The following is a 25,704-nucleotide window of genomic DNA, read 5'->3' as shown; positions in this document are numbered from 1 at the left end:
GCGTGTGAGAGAGAGGGCTGGTGTGTGAGGGGAGGGGGCTGGTGTGTGAGGGAGACGGTTGGCGTGTGAGGGAGGGGGCTGGTGTGTGAGGGAGACGGCTGGTGTGTGAGGGAGGGGGCTGGTGTGTGAGGGGAGAAGGCTGGCGTGTGAGGGGAGAGGGCTGGTGTGTGAGGGAGGGGGCTGGTGTGTGAGGGAGAGGGCTGGCGTGTGAGGGGAGACGGCTGGGGTGTGAGGGGAGACGGCTGGTGTGTGAGGGAGAGGGCTGGTGTGTGAGGGAGAGGGCTGGTGTGAGAGAGAGAGGGCTGGCGTGTGAGGGGAGGGGGCTGGCGTGTGAGGGGAGGGGGCTGGTGTGTGAGGGAGAGGGCTGGTGTGTGAGGGGAGAGGGCTGGTTTGTGAGCGAGAGGGCTGGCGTGTGAGAGAGAGGGCTGGTGTGTGAGGGAGAGGGCTGGTGTGTGAGGGGAGGGGGCTGGCGTGTGAGGGAGACGGCTGGCGTGTGAGGGAGAGGGCTGGTGTGTGAGGGAGAGGGCTGGTGTGTGAGGGAGGGGGCTGGCGTGTGAGGGGAGAGGGCTGGCGTGTGAGGGGAGAGGGCTGGCGTGTGAGGGGAGAAGGGTGGTGTGTGAGGGGAGAAGGGTGGTGTGTGAGGGGAGAAGGGTGGTGTGTGAGGGGAGAGGGCTGGCTTTTGAGGGGAGGGGGCTGGTGTGTGAGGGGAGAAGGGTGGTGTGTGAGGGGAGAAGGGTGGTGTGTGAGGGGAGAGGTCTGGCGTGTGAGGGGAGGGGGCTGGTGTGTGAGGGGAGGGGACTGGTGTGTGAGGGGAGAAGGCTGGCGTGTGAGGGGAGAGGGCTGGTGTGTGAGGGAGGGGGCTGGTGTGTGAGGGAGAGGGCTGGCGTGTGAGGGGAGACGGCTGGGGTGTGAGGGGAGACGGCTGGTGTGTGAGGGAGAGTGCTCGTATGAGAGAGAGAGGGCTGGCGTGTGAGGGGAGGGGGCTGGTGTGTGAGGGAGAGGGCTGGTGTGTGAGGGGAGAGGGCTGGTGTGTGAGCGAGAGGGCTGGCGTGTGAGAGAGAGGGCTGGTGTGTGAGGGAGAGGGCTTTGTGTGAGGGGAGGGGGCTGGTGTGTGAGGGAGACGGCTGGCGTGTGAGGAGAGGGCTGGTGTGTGAAGGAGGGGGCTGGTGTGTGAGGGGAGAAGGCTGGCCTGTGAGGGGAGAGGGCTGGGGTGTGAGGGGAGAAGGGTGGTGTGTGAGGGGAGAGGGCTGGCTTGTGAGGGGACAGGGCTGCTGTGTGAGGGAGAGGCTGGGGTGTGAGGGAGAGGGCTGGTGTGTGAGGGAGAGGGCTGGCCTGTGAGGGAAATGGCTGGGGTGTGAGGGGAGGGGGCTGGTGTGTGAGGGGAGAGGGCTGGCTTGTGAGGGGAGAGGGCTGATGTGTGAGGGAGAGGGCTGGTGTGTGGGAGGAGAAGGCTGGTGTGTGAGGGGAGAGGGCTGGTGTGTGAGGGGAGAAGGGTGGCGTGTGAGGGGAGAGGGCTGGCTTGTGAGGGGAGAGGGCTGCTGTGTGAGGGAGAGGGCTGGGGTGTGAGGGGAGGGGGCTGGTGTGTGAGGGAGAGGGCTGGGGTGTGAGGGGAGGGGGCTGGTGTGTGAGGGGAGAGGGCTGGCGTGTGAGGGGAGAGGGCTGGTGTGTGAGAGGAGAAGGCTGGTGTGTGAGGGGAGAGGGCTGGTGTGTGAGGGAGGGGGCTGGTGTGTGAGGGGAGAAGGGTGGTGTGTGAGGGGAGAGGGCTGGCGTGTGAGGGGAGAGGGCTGGGGTGTGAGGGGAGAAGGGTGGTGTGTGAGGGGAATGGGCTGGCTTGTGAGGGGACAGGGCTGCTGTGTGAGGGAGAGGCTGGGGTGTGAGGGAGAGGGCTGGTGTGTGAGGGAGAGGGCTGGCCTGTGAGGGAAATGGCTGGGGTGTGAGGGGCGGGGCTGGTGTGTGAGGGGAGAGGGCTGGCTTGTGAGGGGAGAGGGCTGATGTGTGAGGGAGAGGGCTGGTGTGTGGGAGGAGAAGGCTGGTGTGTGAGGGGAGAGGGCTGGTGTGTGAGGGGAGAGGGCTGGTGTGTGAGGGGAGAGGGCTGGCTTGTGAGGGGAGAGGGCTGCTGTGTGAGGGAGAGGGCTGGTGAGTGAGGGAGAGGGCTGGGGTGTGAGGGGAGGGGGCTGGTGTGTGAGGGAGAGGGCTGGTGAGTGAGGGAGAGGGCTGGGGTGTGAGGGGAGGGGGCTGGTGTGTGAAGGAGAGGGCTGGTGAGTGAGGGGAGACGGCTGGCGTGTGAGGGAAGGGGCTGGGGTGTGAGGGAGAGGGCTGGCGTGTGAGGGGAGAGGGCTGGTGTGTGAGGGGAGAGGGCTGGTGTGTGAGGGGAGACGGCTCATGTGTGAGGGGAGAGGGCTGGTGTGTAGGGAGAGGGCTGGCGTGTGAGGGGAGAGGGCTGGTGTGTGAGGGGAGAGGGCTGGTGTGTGAGGGGAGAGGGCTGGTGTGTGAGGGAGAGGGCTGGTGTGTGAGGGGAGGGGGCTGGTGTGTGAGGGGAGGGGGCTGGTGTGTGAGGGAGAGAGCTGGTGTGTGAGAGAGAGGGCTGGTTTGTGAGGGAGAGGGCTGGTGTGTTAGGGGAGGGGGCTGGTGTGTGAGGGAGACGGCTGGCGTGTGAGGGGAGAGGGCTGGTGTGTGAGGGAGAGGGCTGGTGTGTGAGGGGAGAAGGTTTGTATGTGAGGGAGAGGGCTGGGGTGTGAGCGGAGGGGGCTGGGGTGTGAGGGGAGAAGGCTGGGGTGTGAGGGGAGAGGGCTGGCGTGTGAGGGGAGAGGGCTGGTGTGTGAGAGTGAGGGCGGGCTTGTGAGGGGAGAGGGCTGGTGTGTGAGAGTGAGGGCTGGTGTGTGAGGGAGAGGGCTGGTGTGTGAGGGGAGAGGGCTGGTGTGTGAGGGAGAGGGCTGGTGTGTGAGGGAGAGGGCTTGCGTGAGGGGAGACGGCTGGGGTGTGAGGGGAGACGGCTGGTGTGTGAGGGAGAGGGCTGGTGTGTGAGGGAGAGGGCTGGTGTGAGAGAGAGAGGGCTGGCGTGTGAGGGGAGGGGGCTGGTGTGTGAGGGAGAGGGCTGGTGTGTTAGGGGAGAGGGCTGGTGTGTGAGCGAGAGGGCTGGCGTGTGAGAGAGAGGGCTGGTGTGTGAGGGGAGGGGGCTGGTGTGTGAGGGAGACGGCTGGCGTGTGAGAGGGCTGGTGTGTGAGGGAGAGGGCTGGTGTGTGAGGGAGGGGGCTGGTGTGTGAGGGGAGAAGGCTGGCGTGTGAGGGGAGAGGGCTGGTGTGTGAGGGAGGGGGCTGGTGTGTGAGGGAGAGGGCTGGCGTGTGAGGGGAGACGGCTGGGGTGTGAGGGGAGACGGCTGGTGTGTGAGGGAGAGGGCTGGTGTGAGAGAGAGAGGGCTGGCGTGTGAGGGGAGGGGGCTGGTGTGTGAGGGAGAGGGCTGGTGTGTGAGGGGAGAGGGCTGGTGTGTGAGCGAGAGGGCTGGCGTGTGAGAGAGAGGGCTGGTGTGTGAGGGGAGGGGGCTGGTGTGTGAGGGAGACGGCTGGTGTGTGAGGGAGGGGGCTGGTGTGTGAGGGGAGAAGGCTGGCGTGTGAGGGGAGAGGGCTGGTGTGTGAGGGAGGGGGCTGGTGTGTGAGGGAGGGGGCTGGCGTGTGAGGGGAGACGGCTGGGGTGTGAGGGGAGACGGCTGGTGTGTGAGGGAGAGGGCTGGTGTGTGAGGGAGAGGGCTGGTGTGAGAGAGAGAGGGCTGGCGTGTGAGGGGAGAGGGCTGGTGTGTGATGGGAGAAGGGTGGTGTGTGAGGGGAGAGGGCTGGCTTGTGAGGGGAGAGGGCTGCTGTGTGAGGGAGAGGGCTGGGGTGTGAGGGGAGACGGCTGGCGTGTGAGGGGAGAGGGCTGGTGTGTGATGGGAGAAGGGTGGTGTGTGAGGGGAGAGGGCTGGGGTGTGAGGGAGAGGGCTGGTGTGAGAGAGAGAGGGCTGGCGTGTGAGGGGAGAGGGCTGATGTGTGATGGGAGAAGGGTGGTGTGTGAGGGGAGAGGGCTGGCTTGTGAGGGAGAGGGCTGGGGTGTGAGGGGAGACGGCTGGCGTGTGAGGGGAGAGGGCTGGTGTGTGATGGGAGAAGGGTGGTGTGTGAGGGGAGAGGGCTGGCTTGTGAGGGGAGAGGGCTGCTGTGTGAGGGAGAGGGCTGGGGTGTGAGGGAGAGGGCTGGTGTGAGAGAGAGAGGGCTGGCGTGTGAGGGGATGGGGCTGGTGTGTGAGGGAGAGGGCTGGTGTGTGAGGGGAGAGGGCTGGTTTGTGAGCGAGAGGGCTGGCGTGTGAGAGAGAGGGCTGGTGTGTGAGGGAGAGGGCTGGTGTGTGAGGGGAGGGGGCTGGTGTGTGAGGGAGACGGCTGGTGTGTGAGGGAGAGGGCTGGTGTGTGAGGGGAGGGGGCTGGTGTGTGAGGGAGACGGCTGGCGTGTGAGGGAGAGGGCTGGTGTGTGAGGGAGAGGGCTTGTGTGTGAGGGAGAGGGCTGGTGTGAGAGAGAGAGGGCTGGCGTGTGAGGGGAGGGGGCTGGTGTGTGAGGGAGAGGGCTGGTGTGTGAGGGGAGAGGGCTGGTTTGTGAGCGAGAGGGCTGGCGTGTGAGAGAGAGGGCTGGTGTGTGAGGGAGAGGGCTGGTGTGTGAGGGGAGGGGGCTGGTGTGTGAGGGAGACGGCTGGCGTGTGAGGGAGAGGGCTGGTGTGTGAGGGAGAGGGCTGGTGTGTGAGGGAGGGGGCTGGTGTGTGAGGGGAGAGGGCTGGCGTGTGAGGGGAGAGGGCTGGTGTGTGAGGGGAGAAGGGTGGTGTGTGAGGGGAGAAGGGTGGTGTGTGAGGGGAGAGGGCTGGCTTGTGAGGGGAGAGGGCTGCTGTGTGAGGGAAAGGGCTGGGGTGTGAGGGGAGACGGCTGGCGTGTGAGGGGAGAGGGCTGGTGTGTGATGGGAGAAGGGTGGTGTGTGAGGGGAGAGGGCTGGCTTGTGAGGGGAGAGGGCTGCTGTGTGAGGGAGAGGGCTGGGGTGTGAGGGGAGGGGGCTGGTGTGTGAGGGGAGAGGGCTGGCGTGTGAGGGGAGAGGGCTGGTGTGTGAGGGAGTGGGCTGGTGTGTGAGGGGAGACGGCTGGTGTGTGAGGGGAGAAGGCTGGGGTGTGAGGGGAGAGGGCTGGTGTGTGAGGGGAGAGGGCTGGTTTGTGAGCGAGAGGGCTGGCGTGTGAGAGAGAGGGCTGGTGTGTGAGGGGAGAGGGCTGGTGTGTGAGGGGAGAGGGCTGGTTTGTGAGCGAGAGGGCTGGCGTGTGAGAGAGAGGGCTGGCGTGTGAGAGAGAGGGCTGGTGTGTGAGGGAGAGGGCTGGTGTGTGAGGGAGGGGGCTGGTGTGTGAGGGGAGAGGGCTGGCGTGTGAGGGGAGAGGGCTGGTGTGTGAGGGGAGAAGGGTGGCGTGTGAGGGGAGAGGGCTGGCTTGTGAGGGGAGAGGGCTGCTGTGTGAGGGAGAGGGCTGGGGTGTGAGGGGAGGGGGCTGGTGTGTGAGGGAGAGGGCTGGGGTGTGAGGGGAGGGGGCTGGTGTGTGAGGGGAGAGGGCTGGCGTGTGAGGGGAGAGGGCTGGTGTGTGAGAGGAGAAGGCTGGTGTGTGAGGGGAGAGGGCTGGTGTGTGAGGGAGGGGGCTGGTGTGTGAGGGGAGAAGGGTGGTGTGTGAGGGGAGAGGGCTGGCTTGTGAGGGGAGAGGGCTGCTGTGTGAGGGAGAGGGCTGGTGAGTGAGGGAGAGGGCTGGGGTGTGAGGGGAGGGGGCTGGGGTGTGAGGGAGGGGGCTGGTGTGTGAGGGAGAGGGCTGGGGTGTGAGGGGAGAGGGCTGGTGTGTGAGGGGAGGGGGCTGGTGGGGCTGGAGCTGAATGGGGAGCGAGTTCGGGACAGTCTGTCATCCTGTCATGGGAGCAGGGCACCCGGGTTTTGCTCCACGGAGGGTGGGTGGGTGGTGAGCCCCTGAGGAAGGGGCTTCCTGCCACAGAGCACTGGCATTATCTGGTGTTATGGAAAGCGGGCTAAGGACCTGAGAAGATTCTAGAGAGTAGAGCAGGAGTTGGCAAGCATTGATGAGGCTTCATTTGAGGAAATTGTGTTGTTAGTCTGGTGCGCTTCCTTCACTGGCTGGCTGTCACTGTCGTCTCATTCCATGAATAGAAACTGATTATTCAGAGCCGAGTCTATGAACCCCATGCAGCCTCGACCCACTGTCCACGAGCCCCTCATCTGTGAGTTCCTACCACTGGGAGCGTCGGGCCTGGACATCTGGCTTCCCCACAGCGGTGCTGTCCCCTGGGGCCCCGCCGTCAGGGCGGCCTTCTGAGAAGTGGGCACGGCGCTACGGGCTGGAATGCAGATGGAGTTTGGGGGGGGGTCAGGCCAGGTGTCCAGTTAGGAGGCGCGTGGGGCTTCCGTGAGGGGTGATGCTCCCATTCACACCCAGGCCTCTCTCCCCTGCAGAGGTCGGACCCACAGCTGCTCGCCCAGTTCTACTATGCGGACGAGGAGCTGAACCAGGTGGCTGCTGAGCTGGACAGTCTGGACGGGCGGAAGGACCCGCAGCGGTGCACACTGCTCGTCAGCCAGTTTCGCTCCTGTCAGGTGAGTGGGCGTGGGGCCAAGGGGCCTGTCGTGGGGGGACCTGAGGCTTTGTCACCTGCTCACACACTGTGAGCACATCTCAGTGTGGCCTGGGCACGGTGCTGGGCGCCCCTTGGTCTGGCTGCACCCCGGGCCTGGAGGAGGGACTGCCCGGAGCAGGCCGGGGTGGGGAGGAGAGCCAGGCGACAAGTGCAGCTTGCACAGGGCACTGTCGCAGAGCAGATGTAGGGGGAGGCTGGATGACCGGGAGCCCGCAGGGTCTTAGCCAGGGAGCCGCTAGCACAGGAAAGGGGCCTGGCTGGGGGAGCCATGCGCAGAGCTCCCGGGCAGGGGTGGAGGGGAGCGGCTCAGGCTCTCTAGCTATTGCACAATTCGGAGCGGGCTCTGGAAATGATGCTAGAATGTCCTCCCAGTTTAGCCAACGACCCATGTGAGAGCCTGAGGTGTGATGCAGTTTTGTCAAGGGACAGTCAAGGTCTTTCACAGAGTTTCAGAACATTTTGGTGCATTCTGCCCACAAGTCTTGCTGGATTCTCTCTGCCCTGGGAGGGGAACTGGGGTGTGCTTCCCAGATCACAGGGAGGGCAGGATGCAGTGGGAGGGATGCCACAGAAGCCAGCATCCCACTGTGTGTTTTAAGCATCAGGGGAGTTAGAGGAGGATTTTGGTGGGAGGAGCAGGTCCTGGCTGGCCCTGGAACGACCAGGAGGCCCTCCCCTCTGCTAGGGGACTGGAGGGGTCAGAGGGGTCTCTGGACTTGCTAGGACATCAGCGCTCTCCCTTTCCCACCAGAAGATGTCCTTCCTTGTGCCCACCACACACCAACCTTGCAGCTAGGAGGTCTCCCTCCATCATCCCCACCTGCACCCCTGCCTGCGCCCCCCACCTAGGCCCCCACCTGCACCTGCCCCCACGGTAGCTCTGTGCCCCCTGCAGTGACCTGGCCAGCTCACTGGCTGATATAATTGCAGTTTACACAAACTGACCAAATGGGATGGCAGCTAAACTGGGTGCTTCGTAGAGCCTCAATAGGGTAAAACCAGAAAGTAAAACTGCTCTGGAATTAGGCGTGGGCAAGGCACTTTAAGGGGATCAAGAAACAAGTCATAAAAAGCTAAAAGAACCTTGCACGAGCATCTTTAATTTCTCACTCCTCTCTTAAGACTCCTGTGTCAGGGTCCCAAGACCACCCCAGGGTCGATGACTCGCTAGGAGGACACACGGGACGCAGCATATAGTCGTGCTCACGGCTGAGATTTATCCCAGTGAACACAGACAAAGCAAAATCAGCGAAGGGAAAGGTATGGGGTGGGGGGGATGGGGGGGACGAAGTCCAGAGGAAGCAGGTGCCAGCTTCCAGCACCCTCTCCCGGGGAGTCAGGTGGGACACGCTCTGTTCCCGGCGGCGCGTTGTGACAACACGTGTGGGGTCTTGTCTGCTGGGGAAGCTCGTTAGAGACGCGGAGCAGGGCTCTCGCTGGCGCTGGTCCCGCAGGCCCCTCTCCCTGGCTCGGCCCAAACCGCAGACCCCCGGGAGGAAGGGGTGTCGGCACCGACCACAGCGTTGGCGCGGCCGGGGGAGGCACAGCCGGGGAGCCGGGAAGGCTCCTGATGGCCAGGACCGGACACCTGCCCAGGGCCAGCGCTGCGCGGGCCTCTCAGCACACGGGGGGGCTGCGGCGGGGCTCCTGTACACAGAACAGCACGGTTAGGAATCCGCGCTGCCGAGTCCCGGATCCCGGCCGCGTGCTCTGCTGCCCACCCAGGAAAGCGGAGTTAGCTGGGGACGCCTTTGTGTACTCGCTACAACTTTACAAAGACTCATCACAGTAACATATTTGTTTAACTGGCTACTTACCGGGCGTGGGCTGTGTAAGGGCTCCGGTCCTAGTGAATTTCTACAAAGCTCAGGCATTTAAATTGGAAAGTGTCTTCATTTCTAACATTTGTCTTAAACAGGGCGGTTTGTCTTTTCTGCTTTTGACTGCTGTTTCACGTTCTATTTGACTGTCACAATGCTGGGTTGTTCATTTGATTGTGCATTCATTCATTCATTCATTCAACAGCAGTCCCTCGAAGAGGATCTTCCTCTGTGTGGAGGGTGGGCAGTGCCCCAGAAGTGAGGTGGGTATGGAGGGGGCAGGTATTTGGGGTCCCTGTATTCACGGAGGGGCTGCTTGTACACGGGCCCATGTGCATGATGACAGGCTTGCTGTTGCAACGTGGAGTCTGGTGACCTGCAGTTAAGATGTGGAGCTCTGACAGGTCGGTTGATGGCAGCCCACTCTGCAGGGCCACTTGGTGGCCTTGATTTTAGAGCACTGTCATCCTAGGCAGATCACTGGAGGCCAGATTTAGGGGCCCCAGGCCCCTGACGTTCTTGAGACCTGTGAGTCTGTCCCGGGCAGGACGTGGCCACCACTGCCAAGATCAAGACTTTTTCAGCTTTGGGGCTGGTGGCTCGGCACTGCCAGTGGGACCTGTCCTTGTCCCACTATTGTCTCTGACCCTGGCCTCGGTGACATATCCCTGAGTCGTCTAGTCTAGGTGTCTGGGGCATCTCGAGGCCCCATCAGCCCGAGTACAGCCCTCAGCTGAGCCTGGGGAGTCTGTGTGGAGCATGCTTGGTGGCACCAGCCTGGCCTGGCTCAGCCCTCCAGGGGCCCCTGGAGGCATCCACATGTGGGTCTCTGGCTGGGTCCCATTCAGTTCTGAGTCAACACCCTGGCTCGAGTGTGGGGCTACATTCAGGGAGCCCAGTCCTTCTGGTCTGGGAGCTTTGTCTTCCTTAGGGCATGGGGGGGGGGGTCTTCACAACGGTCCTCTGGGTAATGGCCTCACCACTTAGTTCCTGCTGGGAAGTCTGATTTCTCTCACCAGTGAGTCTGGGGGGCCTCATGCACCCCAAGTCCAGCCAGAACGGGAGCCAGTGCTCTGTGACCATCTGCTTGCTCAGCTAGCAGTTGACAGATGGTTGGTGTCCAGCTGGTTGGCCCTTATGAGTACAGGTGGGAGCTGCAGGCTGCGGTGGCCACGAGACCCACAGAATGAGCTGCCTGCTCACTGGGGAGGAGAAGGGCAGGTGAGGGGCAGGTGGGGGGCACATGAGGGGCAGATGGGGGGCAGGTGAGGGGCAGCCAGCACTTGGCTGCAGACCACTTTTGTCCCAGGCTACCCACTCAGCCAGCTCCAGGTGGGGGTGGCGGCTTGCTGGGCCCCAGGACAGGGGAAGTCCCATCAGTATTCATCCCGCCAGCGGACTTCTCTTGAATGAAGGCCTGTCACAGGCCCTGCCCTTGGGGTGTAGTATCTCAAACTTTTCTGCCCCATAATGGGGTCTCTTAGGTAAAGTCTCCAGGCCAATGCCAGGTACAGAGTAGATGCTCCAAGAACAGGAGCCTTCTTTTCTTACAAGAGCGATGCTGTGAGAAGCACATGGGCTGGGTTTGTAAAGAGCAGCCGGAACCGGCTCTCCGAGGGTGACATGGGGGGGGCGGGGTGCGCAGGCAGCGAGGGGCTGGGAGCCTGTGAGGTAGAGAAGGCCAGGGACCCGCATAGCGGTCCCACCTTGCTGGCTCTAATCTTAGGAGTCAGAGTCCTTCGTTTTCACCTAAATGACCTTTTACTTTGTGAAAATTGTGGGCTGGAGCATACATGAGTGTGCAGGTGGATTTCTGAGGACATTTGCGTGTTTGTGTTTTTTCTGGCTTCAGAAGCCATAAAGGATTAGAAATCATAGCTCAGGAGGACGAAATGAATCCTGGATTCTTGCGATGGGCTGAATTGTGTCTCCCCCCGGCCCCACATTCATACATTCAAGTCCTAACCCCCAGTCTTTAAAGACATAATTAAGGTAAAATGAGGTCATTAGGGTGGGTCCTGATCCAGTCTGACCAGTGTCCTTGTATGAAGAGGAGATTAGGTCACAGAATGCAGAAGGACAATCATGTGAGAACACTGGGAGAGGACCGTATACAAGCCCAAGAGGGAGGCCTCAGTGGGAACCCGGCCACTGGCATCTGCACCTGCGTCTCGGAACCCGCCCACCCGCACCTGCTTCTCGGAACAGGCCCACGCGCACCTGGGTCTCAGAACCCGCCCACCCGCACCTGCTTCTCGGAACAGGCCCACGCGCACCTGGGTCTCGGAACCCACCCACCCGCTCCTGGGTCTCAAACCCGCCCACCCGCGCCTGGGTCTCGGAACCCGCCCACCTGCACCTGCTTCTCGGAACCCACCCACCCGCTCCTGGGTCTCAAACCCGCCCACCCGCTCCTGGGTCTCAAACCCGCCCTCCGGCGCCTGGGTCTCGGAACCCATCCAACCAGACCCGCTTCTCGGAACAGGCCCACGCGCACCTGGGTCTCGGAACCCACCCACCCGCTCCTGGGTCTCAAACCCGCCCACCCGCGCCTGGGTCTCGGAACCCGCCCACCTGCACCTGCTTCTCGGAACCCACCCACCCGCTCCTGGGTCTCAAACCCGCCCTCCGGCGCCTGGGTCTCGGAACCCATCCAACCAGACCCGCTTCTCGGAACAGGCCCATGCGAACCTGGGTCTCGGAACCCGCCCACGGCGCCTGGGTCTCGGACTCCCAGCCTCCCAGCCTCCAGGCCTGTGAGGAATAAACTTGGAGCCGCCAGGTGCGGTGTTGTTATGGTGGCCCCAGGCACTAATACAGTGGGATTTGGATTTCATGGTGCAGATGGGCTTGAATTTGCTCTGGGTTGGATTCCGGCATCATCACCAAGCTGTTCTTAAGCCACACTGTAACTTTTGCCATCAAGGGAGTATAATTTTAGATGCTTCAGTGAAGAATATTAAATGGCAAAATGTGCCCCCTCGACCTTGTACCCAAGTGTAGCTAGTTAATGGAGTCACGGTGGGCACGGAGGCGCCTTGCTGCAGATCTGTGATGTGAACAAGGCCACACCTGGCGAGGGACACCCTCAAACCTCCCCTCACTGGAAGGGGCTGGTGCCCACCGTGGCAGAGGTCGGTTCTCGGGGAGAGAGGGGTCCCTGGCATGCCCTGACTGCGCACCCCAGTCTCCTGTCCGGGCAGGTGTGACTACATGTCTGCATTTGGCGTCCCAAGAGCTGTGCTTAGGAGGAATTGAGGCCGGGGGAGCCCAGGAAGGCTGGCGCTCCTTGCCAAGGCAGGGAGAGGTCCTCACAGCTCTTGAATTCTTTGAATTGAATTCTTTGTTTTCATATTGACTTTTGAGAGTTCTTTGTATATTCTGATACCAGCCTTCATCTGATTATGATTTACATTATTTTCTCCCAGTCTGTGGCTTGGCTTTTCATTTTCTGCCTAGGTTTTTGAAGGACGTAAGTTTTAGATTTTGATGAAGCCCAGCTTATCCATTTTTCCCTTTGTAGGTCATGCTTTTGGTCTAAGAAGTCTCAGCCTGACCCAAGGTCATCAGATTGTCTCCCATGTTTTCCTTTAGAAGTTCTATAGTTTCAGGCTTTACACTGAGGTCTGTGATCCATAGTGACTTAACGTCAGTATATAGCATGAGGACTGGACCCACGTTTTTGTGGGGTTTTTTGCAAATGAATTTTCCGTTGTTCCAGCATCATGTGTTGAGAAGACTCTATCCTTTCTCCACTGAAAAGTGTTATTGCACCTTTGGGAAAATCAGTTTTCCAAATAGGTGGGGGTCTATTTCTGGGTTCTCTGTTCTGTCCCCTCGATCTGTCTTCAGGCCAGTCACACGCTGTCTCCATCACAGCAACTCTGTCCTGCGTCTTACGATCCCGCGGTGTCAGATCTCCAACGTTGTTCTTCTATTTCAAAGTTGTGGCTGTTCTAAGTTCTTTGCAGTTCTGTATGGAATCTAGAAACTCCTTGTAGAGGTCTATAAAGAAGCCCGCTGAGCGGGATCACACTGAATCTGTAGGTCAATACTGGGGAAAGCATGCAGTTTTCCCCATTAAGCATGGTACTAGCTGTCCAGCGGAGCAGGGATCCTTGGATTCGTAGCTACTCAGGGCTTAAAAGATGGAGCCCCACTGCCTTCTCACACACACTCTTCCTGAGAAAGCCAGGGTAACCCTTCTCTTTGTTCTGTGTGGTAGCATTTTTTTCTCTTACTACTTGTAAGGGCTCTTTTTACTGGTTTCTATCCATTTCATCATGCTGTGATTTGCTATAATTTTCTTCGTGTTTCTTGCCCTTTGGGTTCTTTGAATTTCTTGGACCTTGTGTTTATAGTTGTCATTAAATTAGACAAAAACTGGCCATAATTCTTTCAAATATTTTTTCTGTCCCATTCCTTCTCTTGGATCTTGCATGATAGGTCTGACATCCTGAAGTCTTATTTCTTTTTCGGGCTCATTGGAGGGTTTCAGTTGCTTGTCTTCAAGTTTATTGTTCTTTTCTTCCGAAATGTCTGATCTGGGCTGAATCTCATCCGGTGTGTTTGTTTTCAGCTCAGATATTGTGATTTCCATTTCTAGATCAGCTGGGTCCTTTTTATGTCTTCATGGTCTCAGCTAACTTTTGGAACATTCAGGAATCACTTGTAAGGGCCATCTCCATGTCCCCTGATGGCCACTGTGCCACCTGCCTCAGCTAGGCTTGGTTTTTCTTTTTATCGTGTGTCATATTTTCTTAATTCTTTGTAAGCCTGGTATGTTTTTTTTGTTTTTTGTTTTGTTTTGTTTTTTTTATTGAATGCCTGATGTTGTGAATCTGGCCTTCTGGGAGCTGAGTATTTTTGTATTCCTGTTAAGTCTCTTTGACCTTAGTTTTGTAATGCGGTTTGGTTACTTACAAATGGTCTGATCCTCTTGGATCCTGTTTTTTAAGGTGTTAGGTGGGGGTCAGAGCTGAGTTCAGTCTGGGGCTAATCACCCTCCCCACTGAGGCAAGACATTTTTGGGTGCTCTGCCTAGCGCCCCGTGAATAGCTCTCTGAGCTCTGTGAACGGTTCCCTGTACGGTGTCCTCGCCTCCTTCCTGGTCTTGCCGGCCTGTGTCCATTCTCTGCTCCCAGGCCTGCGGGGTTTTCTCTGGCCAGCTCTCTCTTCTCTTGATTCTAGCTTCCTCAGTCCCTTGGACCATCAGCTCTTCTCTTCAGTGAGGGCGTTTGCTGGGTCCCGCTGGGGTGCCCGCCCTCAGGGCCAGGACCTGAAAAGTCGTGAGCCAGCCAGTCACAGCTCTTGCCTTGCCTGTTTCTCTTCCCTTGGGGCCACTTGGCTGCCTGATGGCCAGTGTCTTGAGAACCATTGTCTTATTTTCCCCATTACTGCGGTCATCGTTCGAGGGAGGTCGATTTGGTTCCTGTTCCTCTGCCTTGGCTGGAATCAGAGGTCCCTGCAGATGTTTGCTGGGCACAGGGGACCTGTCAGAGAACAGAAGGAGACCTGCCCTCGCCCTCGGGTGCTGATGTCCTGCAAGCCCCCCACCAGCCCTGGCTCTTTCTGGGAGCGGATGTTGCCTGGGCACTAATGGTTTTGATGGCGTTGATTGTTCATTTGTTTGTTGAATCACGAGAAAGGGGCCTTCCTGCCCAGAAAGCCTTTTTTCTTTTTTTAAAGATTTTTATTTATTTATTTGACAGAGAGAGACACAGCAAGAGAGGGAACACAAGCAGGGGGAATGGGAGAGGGAGAAGCTGGCTTCCCACTGTTCAGGGAGCCCAATGCGGGGCTCAATCCCAGGACCCTGGGATCATGACCTGAGCTGAAGGCAGACGCTTAACGACTGAGCCCCCCAGGTGCCCCGAAAGCCTTTTAAACTGGAGTCCCAGGATGGAGTCCCGCATCAGACCCTGCTCAGCGGGGAGTCTGCTTCTCCCTCTGACCCTCCCCACTCTCATGCTCTCTCTCTCAAATAAATAAATAAAATCTTTTTAAAAAACCCATTTATAAGAAAAAAAGAAGTCATGGTAGTACCGCTTGACGCTGGTTGAATTTTATTTTTATTTTTTGTGTTGTCAGAGCTCAGTGTGCTGACGTTTTACATTAGAAAGGTCATGCTTCCCACTTGTGGTGACTGTTCATATCTGCTTCCTAATAAAAATGGAAGTCGAGCCTCAGAGGGCAGAAAGGAGAGGTGTTGAGATATGAAATCGCCAAGGGCGAGAGCATCAGCTAGGGCCGTCTTTCTGGAAAGCAGCTTGCTGGGTTGTAACCAGAGCCCGTAAATGCACTGCACACTCTTGACTTTGTGGCTCCACTTTTGGAAACGAGTGGATCCTAAGGACATAACTGAACACTCGGAGTGTCACTCCCCACAGCCTGACGGCAGCATTGTTCCTGGGAGTGGAGAATTAGAGACGCCGTCAGTGGCCGGCAGACCAGGAAGCAGCGAGTTCTCCGGGTTTTACAGACCCAGCTCACACTGCCTGACTGACAGTCCGGGAATCCTGGGCTCTTTTTGGGGGCTGCCTGGAGGATCAGAGAAGTTAAGCAGCCTGTCCCAGGTGCACAGCCGTGAGGGGTGGAGTCAGGGTCTCCACCTCCCGGAAGGGAGGAAGCACCTCTTCCTTGCCAGCTGATTGATCTCTGGTTCCAGAAGAGTCTGAGGGAATGCTGCCTGGGCCAAGGAGCAGGGGCCGGCTGTGCCCGGCCTTCTACACGGGAGTAAACGGAGGTCCAGAGAGGGTGGCGGCTTTGCCCCAGCCCCAACTGTGGAGGCTCCTGTGGTTGCTGGTGCTGGGCAAGGGGGCCCTTTTCCTCACACGGACGACGGACGAGCCTTGGAGCGCTGTGTGGCGGGCTTGGAGAAGGCTGGTTTGCAGACGGTCTCCCGGTGGTGTCCTTCCCTGACAGCTATCTTGTCTGTGCTGTGACCATGCCCCGGACGACGTGGACTTGTGATGTTAGTAGGAGCAGCAGAGCAGTAAAATCAACTTCTTGTGTGTCCGTCCACATAGCCACGCCATTGCTCGAGCTCTGTTGTAAGAGAGTCATGTACAGGTGTTCAGAGAGCTGTTCGAGGACAGTCCTTGTGGCCTGGGCTGCAGGGAGCCTGGGTGTGGGTCAGCAGCCGCTCGTGGGTTCGTGGTAGTGGGCAGGCTCCCCCGGCCTCCACGCGTGCCTAGCCTCCGTGAGCGTGAGCAGCAGGACCAGGGAGGCAGGGGGAGGCAGGACGTCCACTCTAGATGCTTCTGGAGCATTTGAACTTTTTGTAGCTATTGCAGAGCAAGCAGGGGTGTGTTACCGTATCACCCTCGTCTTAGCACACTTTCTCGTTTCTGTTTCAGGACAACGTGTTAAACATCATTAATCAGATCATGGACGTGTGCATCCCCCAGGACCGAGCCCCGCGGGATTTCTGCGTCAAGTTCCCTGAGGAAATCCGGCACGACAACCTGGCAGGCCAGCTGTGGTTCGGTGCTGAGGTAGTGGGCAGCCGCCTGGGTCCGGGGTCACAGTGTGGGGCACTGTGCAGCTCCCCCATGTGCACCTGTGGGGGTTAGGGACCTGGTGTCTCCCCCTTCACGGGGTCATAACCCACCTGCCAGGGGTCATGGACGGTGCGTTCTGAGCCTGAGGCCGCTCGCCCCTTTGAGGGTCTGGGAAAGCCCTGAGCCTGCTCCCCAGATCTATACATGCAAATATGGACACGAAGCTCCACGAGCGATTTCTGGGAGGTTCTCAGGCCCCCAGATGTGAAGGGCCCACAGGGGGTTCTTACCAGCTTTGGGAGCAGCACTTCCCTCGCCCACTGATGGGGGGCATCCTTGCCCACGGGGCTGGGGGCTGCATTCGAGGCCTTACTGGAGCACCCCTCATCCGCCCCTCAGACCTCCCTCCTCCTCTCCCACTGGGGGAACTGCAGCCTGAGAGGAGGGTGCCTGCCCCATGGTGGCAGGACCCGCCTCCCCCCAGCCAGCTATTGTCCGTGGCCCCACCTTGCGACCCCTCCCTGTCCCTGCTGAGGTTCGCAGCGTGACGCCTGTGCCCCCTCGGCCTCGCTCCCGATGAGTCCCTGGGATGCCACGTCTTCCTCTGGCACCGCCTGGCCCTGGGCCCGTCTGTCCTCCGCCCCACCCCCCTGACCCACCTGGTAGGAAGGCATCCTTGCCCACACTTTGATTGGTGCAGGGGGCCCCAGGCAGGCTGTCCCTGCCCCATCTCGGTTTTCCCTGCCATAGAGTGAGTTCCAGGGACAGGGACAGCTGTGGGGCTGTGACATGATGCAGGTCCCGTGCCCGGTGGCACTCAGGGAACTGTCTCCCCTGTGCGGGCCGGCCCTGGGGCCAGCCAGCTCCATGCTCCCCTCCAGGGGAGTGGGGAAATCAGCAACGCTGCACTCTGCCCCCCAGGAAAGTGCTTCTCGCCCCAGGTCATCTCTGGGTCACTGCTGACCGGGTTAGCGGTTGACGAGTGCAGGCCTGAGGCGGGCAGGGGGCCCCACATCACCACAGCCCCAAGTGGGGATTGCACGGCCACCCCTCAGCCAGGACCCGGGTCTGATGAGCACCCCATGTCACTGGACATGTGGAACATGCTGGGGTGATGCATGCAGCCCATGCAGGCCTGCGATCTGCCCCCCGCTGCCCGGGACAGGTGTGGGTGGATTTGTGGGCACAGAGGGGCCCTCCTACCGCCCAGGAGCTGGGAGTCCCGCACTGATGAGTCTCGGCTCAGTGGAAGGTCAGTGAGCATTTGTGGGCGCGAGGTGTCTTTACTTCCTAGAAAGGTCAGCAGTCTTGGGGAGCGTGATCAGCCCCCAGTGCCTCGTGCCGGAAGTGTGGCCGTGAATGTGGTGTTGAGGCGCTCCTGGGCAATCTGCACCCAGCTGTGGGCTGGGCGGGAGGGGGCAGGAGTCAGGACCAGGGCCCCCAGCACGGAGCCCCCAGACCCAAGAGTCCCGGTTGGCCTTCCCCTCCCTGCCTGCCTCTGGATCCGTGTGCGGACTGTCTCAGGGAGAGCATTTGTCGTCAGAGCTACGGCTGCTCTGGGTTAAGTAGAGACCAGGAGAGAGCAGGTGGCACGTCCCCGAGACGCTTGGCCCAGGGTGTGAAGTGGGGCTGTTCCCAGGAGAGGAGCCTCGGGAGGGGGCTTGGGGATGATGGGCACGCCTTGGCCTGGCCACCACTCCCCTGCCTTCCTGTCCCGCCGTCCTCAGGGCTGGCCCTTAGAGCACCTGCTCTCTGTCGAGTGGAGGGGAGGACCCCAGCCAGTCAAGCTCCAGGGGCCCCCTGGAAGCAGCTCTGATGCCGGTCACTCCCAGGCCTCTCCTGACCCGTGTCCTCTGCCTGCAGTGTCTGGCCGCCGGCTCCATCATCATGAACCGCGAGCTGGAGAGCATGGCCATGCGCCCGCTGGCCAAGGAGCTGACCCGCAGCCTGGAGGATGTGCGGGGTGCCCTCCGCGATCAGGCGCTGCGGGACCTCAGCACCTACACGGAGAAGATGAGGGAGGCGCTGAGGCACTTCGACGTCCTGTTTGCCGAGTTCGAGCTGAGGTGACCCTGAGGCCTTTGCTTTCTGAGTCTGGGGGAGGCGCCAGCCCCCTGCACGCGTCGCGGTGTTTCAAGCTGGATGGATGCGCGGAGGGAGGAGCCGGGACTGGTTCAGGGCCATCAGTCCGTGTAGTTAACCCTGGACACACGAGGTGGGGGATGTGGGGGTCAGGCTGGGTGACCTTTCCAGGGGTCCAGCCCACCTCCTCTGCCTCTCCCTGATGCACCCCAGCGCGAAAGACCCGGGACGTTCCTGCAAGTAGCAGTCACCCGGAGTGGACGTGCCACCGCCAGCCTCCACCCGTGCCGCCTGCCCAAGCCTCTGCTGCTCCCCTCCTGCCTCGCCTCCCGCCTGTGACCGCCTGCCTCACCTCCCGCTTCGCTTCCCACCTCGCTTCCTGCCTCGCCTCCCGCCAGTGCCTGGGCTCACCGAACGGGGCTTGTTGGTCACCAGCCACCCCCTTCACCCTATCTGTTCATCCGCTCCCTGCACAAACACCCGAGCATCACCTCCCCCACCTCCATGTGCTCAGATCCAGGACACGGAGCAGGGGCGGGGTGGCTGTGGCTCTCGGACGCGGGGACACTCCAGCTCCCTGGGGTGAAGGCGAGGGCCCCTCCGCAGGTTAGGATCACACAGCGCCCTCCACCCCACCCGTCGTGTGCCCCACCTGTCCCCTCCTGCCTGCTGCTGTCCCCAGCCTGGGGAGCCAAGGCGGAGCCCACCCCCCTCTCCAGCCAGTGCCTCCTGCCCCCCCGGGCTGCACTCACCTGCTCCTTCCTTAGAGGACACAGGCGGGGCCTGGGGGCCACCTCGCAGGGCTTTGGAGAGCCCAGGACTGGGGGGCAGGCACGCCACCAGCTCCCACAGACACGGAGACGCTCGCGGTTAGGCGAGAAAAAGCGGGACCCAAAATCCACGTCCATGGTGGTTGCAGTTAGTATAAATTGTCCGTCGTGTAAGCCAACGAAAGCAACCTAGATATGAAGGCAGGGCCCGCCGGGAGGCGGGAGCACAGACGATGTTTCTCCTTCTGTATCCTTTTCTGGCTTGTCCAGGTCCCAAAGGAGCTTTTATAACAAGAAAAAATCAGGGCTGGGGAGTTAGAAGCAAAGAGACGTGTTCTCACCTGGGGAAGGGTGGGACAAGGTGTCGCTTGCCCAGGAGGCCCTTGTGCCCCGCCCAGCGCTGGCCTCCCCCACCCTGCGGTCTTCACCCACTTGCACGCGCATCCATCCACTCACGCCCCACGGAGGCCGGCACCCAGGCGGGGCGGGGCTGCGGGTCCCGGAGGTGCTGGACTAGGCCCCACCCTGGGAGGAGCCTTGATTTCGACACAGATGGCCATGCCTCATGCCAGAAGCTGTGTACGTCTGAAGCACATTAGGCTTTCATCTGAGACGCAACTCTTTTTGGGGGGGATGCGTGGGTGGCGGGGGCAGCACTCACCTCCCTGGCTGTGTCTGCAGCTACGTCTCCGCCATGGTGCCTGTGAAGTCCCCCAGGGAGTACTACGTGCAGCAGGAGGTCATCGTGCTGTTCTGCGAGACCGTGGAGAGGTGAGGCCACCCCTGATGGCCACAGGACCTTGCTCCTCCCTGAGGCAGCGCAGGGGCAGGGACGCCTCCAGCCCCCTTCCCCTTCCAAGTCCGCCTTCCCCTAGTGGGCACACCTACAGCCTCCTTCCTCAGCCCCACCATCCCCTTCCTCTGGGCCCACCCGATAGAGTGCCAGAGCAGCTGCCACAGGGAGCGCGGAGAGCTGGAAGCCTCACCTCCCTGCCTTCCTCACCTCTGTACCTCCTCACCCTCCACACCTCCATGCCTTCCTGACCTCCTCACCTCCACACCTCCTTACCGCCTCACCTCCACATCACACAGCCTTCCTTACCTCTACACCTTCCTCACCTCCGTGCCTTCTTCACCTCCTCGCTTCCACACCTCCACCCTCCTCACCTCCACATCACCTCACCTCCGTGCCTTCTTCACCTCTATACCTCCTCACCCTCCACACCTCCATGCCTTCCTGACCTCCTCACCTCCACACCTCCATGCCTTCCTGACCTCCTCACCTCCACACCTCCTTACCGCCTCACCTCCACATCACACAGCCTTCCTTACCTCTACACCTTCTTCACCTCCATGCCTTCTTCACCTCCTCGCTTCCACACCTCCACACCCTCCTCACCTCCACATCGCCTCACCTCCGTGCCTTCTTCACCTCCTCACTTCCACATCTCCTCACCTCCACACCCTCCTCACCTCCACATCGCCTCACCTCCATGCCTTCTTCACCTCCTCATTTTCACACCTCCTCACTTCCACACCTTCCTCACCTCCATGCCTTCTTCACCTCCTCATTTCCACACCTCCTCACCTCAACACCTCCATGCCTTCCTGACCTCTATACCTCCTCACTCTCCTCACCTCCACACCTTCCTCACTTCCACGTCGCCTCACCTCCATGCCTTCCTCACCTCCTCACCTTCATCACCTCCTCACCTCCATGCCTCCACACCTCCTCACCTACTGCCTTCTGCACCTTTATACCTCCTCACCTCCATGCCTTCCTGATCTCCTCACCTCCACATCTTCCTCATTTTCTCATCTCCACACATTCCTCACCTCCATGCCTCCTTACCTCCTCACCTCCTTAGTTTATCACCTCCACACCTCCATGCCTTCCTGATCTCTTCACCTCTACATCTCCTTACCTCCTCATCTCCACCTTCCTCACTTTCACCCCTCCTCACCTCCGTACCTTCCTCACCTTCATGCTTTCCTTATCTCCTCACCTCCACACCTTCCTCACCTTCACACCTTCCTTACCTCCATGCCTTCTTCACCTCATTTCCACACCTCCTCACCTCAACACCTCCATGCCTTCCTGACCTCTATACCTCCTCACTTTCCTCACCTCCACACCTTCCTCACCTCCTCATCTCCACACCTCCTCACTCTCCTCACCTCCACACCTTCTGCACCTCCACACCTCCTCACCTCCACACTTTCCTCATCTCTATGCCTTCTTGACGTCTATACCTCCTCACCCTCCTCACCTCCACACCTTCCTGACTCCTCACCTCCATGCCTTCCTGACCTCTTCACCTCCACACCTCCTCACCCCCACACCTTCCTCACCTCTATACCTCCTCACCATACTTGCCCACCCTCCTCACCTCCTTCACCTCCCCACCCTCCTCACCTCCACACCTCCTCACCCCCTCACCCCCATCCTCCTCTCCCCACCTCCTCATTTTCTCACCTCCACAGGCTAGGATGGAGCCCTTGCTGGGTTGGAGGTCTCCTGAACAAGGTTTTGTGGAGTGAATCATCAGTATTTTTGCCATGCCTTGAACAGTAATTAAAGTCAGATTTTTGAGTGGATTTTGGGACTAAGATTTAGCCTAGAATGTTTGTTCTGTTTGACTAGTGCTGTGGTATTAGGGAAGTCTTGAAATTGCCTCATATCACCTCATAATTAAAGGCAGGTTATTCACTCTTTATGTGTTGAAAGACATTTCAGTTTGCTAAAAAATAAGATGGCGGGAAATACGTTTTACTTGGAACCATCGTGACGTGATTCGAGCAGCGCCAGCTCACAGAGTGTAGAGAAAGCTGCTTGCGTTTGCCTGGGGCATGAGACTAAATCCAGGAGAGCGCCGTTCGTTCCTCAGGAAAGTGTTAAATTGTGCAGGGCAGTGTTTTTGTTCCACGTTTATTTTGCCACTTGAGCTGTTTCAATTTTGTGGCTAAGTAAGCCCATGGCGGGATAAGCTTTTGTGTTTTATTTGCCGGACACCGTCGCTGCCCCGTGAGCCCCTGCTCAGCAAGCACACCTTCCTCCTCCCTGCACCTTCTGTCCCAGAGATGGGATCGGGCAGGTGGGAAGATGGGGGAAGGGTAAGCAGCAGCCGCCTCTGCTCGGGCCTTCTGGAGCAGAGTGTGGCCCCTGTCACCTTCCTGACCATCTACTGAGCACAGACGCAGGTGAGGGTGGAGTGGGCCACGGTGGATGCAGGTGGGCAGGCGTCACCCTTCTTGCTCTCTGTCCCTCGGCCAGGGCCCTGGACTTCGGGTACCTGACCCAGGACATGATTGACGACTACGAACCAGCCCTCATGTTTACCATCCCCAGGTTGGCCATCGTGTGGTGAGTGTTCCTCCCGCCCGGGACAGCCATTGGGCAGAAGCCTAGCAGGACTGTGGAGTAAGACAGTGCTGGGCCCCTCTGGGTGTTGATGGCTGGCACTCACACCCCCAACAGGTGGCTGCTCGGCCACCCACGCGGTACCAAGCAGGCCTGCTGTCGCCCCTCACCAGGTGTTCTGAGGGTGAGGGAGGGATCCCCCACCCTAGATAGAACGAGATGGCTGGACACCCAACACCCAACTGGACAGGTGAGATGGACAGTCACCTATGCTCACAGCCCAGGGGAGGAGCGCCCCACACACCATGTAGAACCACGTGGGGCGCACGCAGCAGCAGAGTGCCCAGCGCGGGCTGTGGGAGGAGGCCCCTGGCTCCTGTGGGGCGATGGGATGGGCTTACCTGAGTCATTCACAGGCCGGCAGGGGGTGAGATGAGACCTAGCAGGTGGACAGCAGGTGGGGTGCAGCTGCTCTGGCCGTGGGGGCATGCCCAGGCAGAGCCTCTCCTGCTGGGTGCGGAGTGTGAGCCGCGAGAGCGGCGGAGCTCAGGCTCGGGCCTCTGGGGTCCTGTGGGCTCAGAGGTGTCGGCCAGCACGTGGGGTCAGGCCTTGTGTACCCCAAGGCAGGAGGTGCTCGGTCACCTGCTGAGTGCCCAGAGCTTCTTGGAGCCGAGGTCGGAGCCCGGGTGTTCTGGGCTAGGTCCACTGCTGCTCAGCCACACCCTGACTCCCAGACAGGGACGCCCTTACCTCTTGCCAGGCGAGGGGACGTGGGGCGGGTGGCCACAGGGGGAGGAGGAGGGTGAATGGGCCACAGGGAGCCCAGCGGAGAGGCCTGTAGGGCTGGCCACTGGGGCGGGGCCCAGCGGGCAGCTGGTGTGACGTGTGGAGCTGGGCAGAGAGCGGGACCAGAGTCCTCGGGGCAGACGCTAATTGTAGATGCCGTTGTCAGTGAAGCGGCCTGGGAGAGTGTGGGGTGGACACAGAGGCCAGGACTGGTCCAGGCACAGGACCCCCTCCTTGGGAAATGGGGGTGCAGTGGTGGGAGCGGTGGGGGGCAGGGGCGGTGCAGCAGGATGGGGCCAGCTTCTGGGCTGGAGGGGCTTCCCTCAAGCACAGGGAGCAGGACAGGTCGAGCTTCATGCAGAAGGCATGCGGGAGCCAGCAGGGCAGACCCCATCCTGGATGGGCCAGAAGCACCTTCTGCTGCCCTGGGACCCTGGAGGTCAAATGGCAAAGAGACCCAAAGTGCAGAGGCTTGGGGGACGGAGAGCTGGGAAGAGGGGCCGGGACCTCAGGGAAGCCCGAGCACCGCTCTAGAGTACGGGCCGGCCCTCCGCCCACACCCCGCTTCCCCTGGGCTGGGCATGAGGGCGGCTGCGCCCCGCTCTCCTTGGCCTGGCTGTGTCCTCAGAGCCACCTTCCCCGGCGGTCTCTCTGCCAGGACCCCTGGCCTGGCGCCTCCAGCCCTTCCTTCCATTGTCCTTTTCCCTGAGAGACTGTCTCCTCCCCAAGTTTACCTGTCAGGGAAAGCAGGAGCACGTCCCAGCTCGCCAGAACGCCCACACTTTACAATTGCCTTAATCGCTAGAATCTGCCTTCACCTGAAGCTGAGGGAGGCAGAGGACAAATGTCCCTTAGGGCCAGCTCTGGTGGCCTGGCCCAAAGTGGCCCCTCAGTGGGCCGCACGATTTTGTCACGTCGTTTGCTTTCTAGGCAACAGCTCTCTGCGGCCACACTCATGTCGAAGACAACGCTGTGTTGAGCCGGGGCCTTGCTTCTACGGGCCTGGGCCGCGGGTTTGTGAGCAGAGCGGGCTTTGTCCCCTTCCTCTGCGTCACACGGTTCACAGGCTGCTTTTCCGGAAGCCCTGAGACCCTGGCCTGGCTGTGTTTCTTTTCTAAAACTCCTTGGCGAGTGCCTTGAAGCTCAGGATCCAGCGCCCCCACCACTGAGCCCGCGGCAGGGATGTCGTCACGCTGGTGGGGTTCCCAGGCTGGCTTTCCTTTGGAGCCGCCTTATAGTGCACACGGATGCTGGTGTGGGTGCACACTGACCGGCGTGCTCTGATGAGCCGCATGGCCCCTCGGAGGCTCGTCCGGGGACACGAGGGACTTGCACTGTCTTAGACGGAACCTGTTCTAATCTTCATGGAAGTGCTCAGACTCTCTCAGTCAGTTTAAAATAAAACCCATTTAGAATAAAGACGAGGCATCAGACAGCCTGAGTGCGTGGTGTCCAGGTTCTCACACGCGAGCCTGCTGAGCGAGTTTGTTCAGCCCTTACCAGCCTAGCTATTGGCGCTGGCCCAGACCCGGTGGTCATGGGACTGTGCTCTCAGGCCTTCCCACTCTCACCGAGCAGCCCCCCGAGGCCACTTCTCCCTGACCTGATTCACTGCGCCCTGTTTGCAGACTGCTGCTGCCCTGTGGACATCTGAACTTCTGCTCCTTCTCTGTTCCCTAGTCCTGGGAGGGAGAGTGAGGGCCCCAAGGGCTGGGCCTTTGTCCCTGGGCCCCCTTCCTGGCAGCACCGTGTGGGGTGCCCTTGGAATCCCCCAGGACAGGAGGGAAGGCTCTGAGTCACAGCTAAGTGAGGCAGGTTTTGGAGTTGGAGTGAAGGGAGAGCAGGTGCAGGAAGGCCCGCCAGGAAGTAGGAGCTGATGCAGGGGCCTGAAGCCCAGAATTTAGGGAGCAGAGGTGCTGGGCTTGGCTGAGCCAGGAGGACGGCCGCACGATGGCCACCCCAGGTCCACCTCAGACTGTCAGCAGCCCTCCCTCAGAGCCAGGCTGTGCGTCTGGGGCTCTAGGGCATATGAGGGCTGTGACTGGAATTCTGCATCCTTCGGAAGGAGGAGTAGAGCGGTGAGCAGCTGTTGCCAGAGCTGCCCCCTTCAGGGTCACTTCCCCTGGCGCCGGAAGCCCCCCTCCTCCCTCATTGTCCACGGCAGCGCCACAGCTGCACAAGGTGGGGCCGGACTTGCTTGGTCCTATGCCTGCCCAGCGAGCATGTGTTGAGCACCTGCTGTGTACCTGGCCCTGTGCTTGTCCCCAGGGGTACCGGGACGCCCACGGGGCAGGTGCACAGGTAGGAGAGACAAGCAGTTGCCGTGGAGTGTTCTGGTTGCTGGGGTAGGATAGGACCTTGGAGCAGAAACCCTCTAGAGAGGACAAGAGCTGCAAGCATGAGGGGCGGCTCCCCGGTGCTGGAGCAAACTCCGGAAGCTGGGGTGGGGGCCGGGCAGGCAAAGGGGCGGAGGCAGCACCCTCGGCTGGAGGGAGAAGGGGCGGGCCATGGGACCCGTGTGGCACTGAGGCCAACTCTTGGAACAGCAGGCTTCCTGGGTCACATCTGTGATGTGTGTTCCTGGGACTCCAGGTGATATTCAGGGAGCACTGAGAACAGAGGGGTCTGGGGGTGAAGCCTCTCTACTGCTCCAGGCCCTCCCCCTGCCTTCAGGAGCTCCAGCCCCTTCCCACCCGCCCTGCTCTGA

General features: G+C 60.4%; 1 protein-coding gene across 6 annotated transcripts in view; it reads left to right on the top strand.

The window, feature by feature from the left end:
* ZFYVE28 (zinc finger FYVE-type containing 28) overlaps window positions 1-25,704 on the top strand; it is a 119,131-nt gene that overhangs the window by 54,757 nt on the left and 38,670 nt on the right. For 4 of the 6 annotated variants that reach the window (XM_078068303.1, XM_078068302.1, XM_078068300.1 and 1 more), the window contains exons 2-6: window positions 6,495-6,635; window positions 15,855-15,992; window positions 17,862-18,064; window positions 19,532-19,621; window positions 22,125-22,214. In XM_078068303.1, the coding sequence (XP_077924429.1) occupies window positions 6,495-6,635; window positions 15,855-15,992; window positions 17,862-18,064; window positions 19,532-19,621; window positions 22,125-22,214 (662 nt within the window). Of the gene's footprint in view, window positions 1-6,494; window positions 6,636-7,798; window positions 7,937-15,854; window positions 15,993-17,861; window positions 18,065-19,531; window positions 19,622-22,124; window positions 22,215-23,927; window positions 24,407-25,704 lie in introns of those variants that run through there. The other 2 variants (XM_078068304.1, XM_078068301.1) reach the window with 2 other exon arrangements.

This window comes from Halichoerus grypus, chromosome 3, assembly GCF_964656455.1.
Source record: "Halichoerus grypus chromosome 3, mHalGry1.hap1.1, whole genome shotgun sequence".
NCBI classification, from domain to species: Eukaryota; Metazoa; Chordata; class Mammalia; order Carnivora; family Phocidae; genus Halichoerus; species Halichoerus grypus.
The sequence above is the reverse complement of the archived record's forward strand: the minus strand, read 5'-3'. Positions and strand labels throughout refer to the sequence as shown.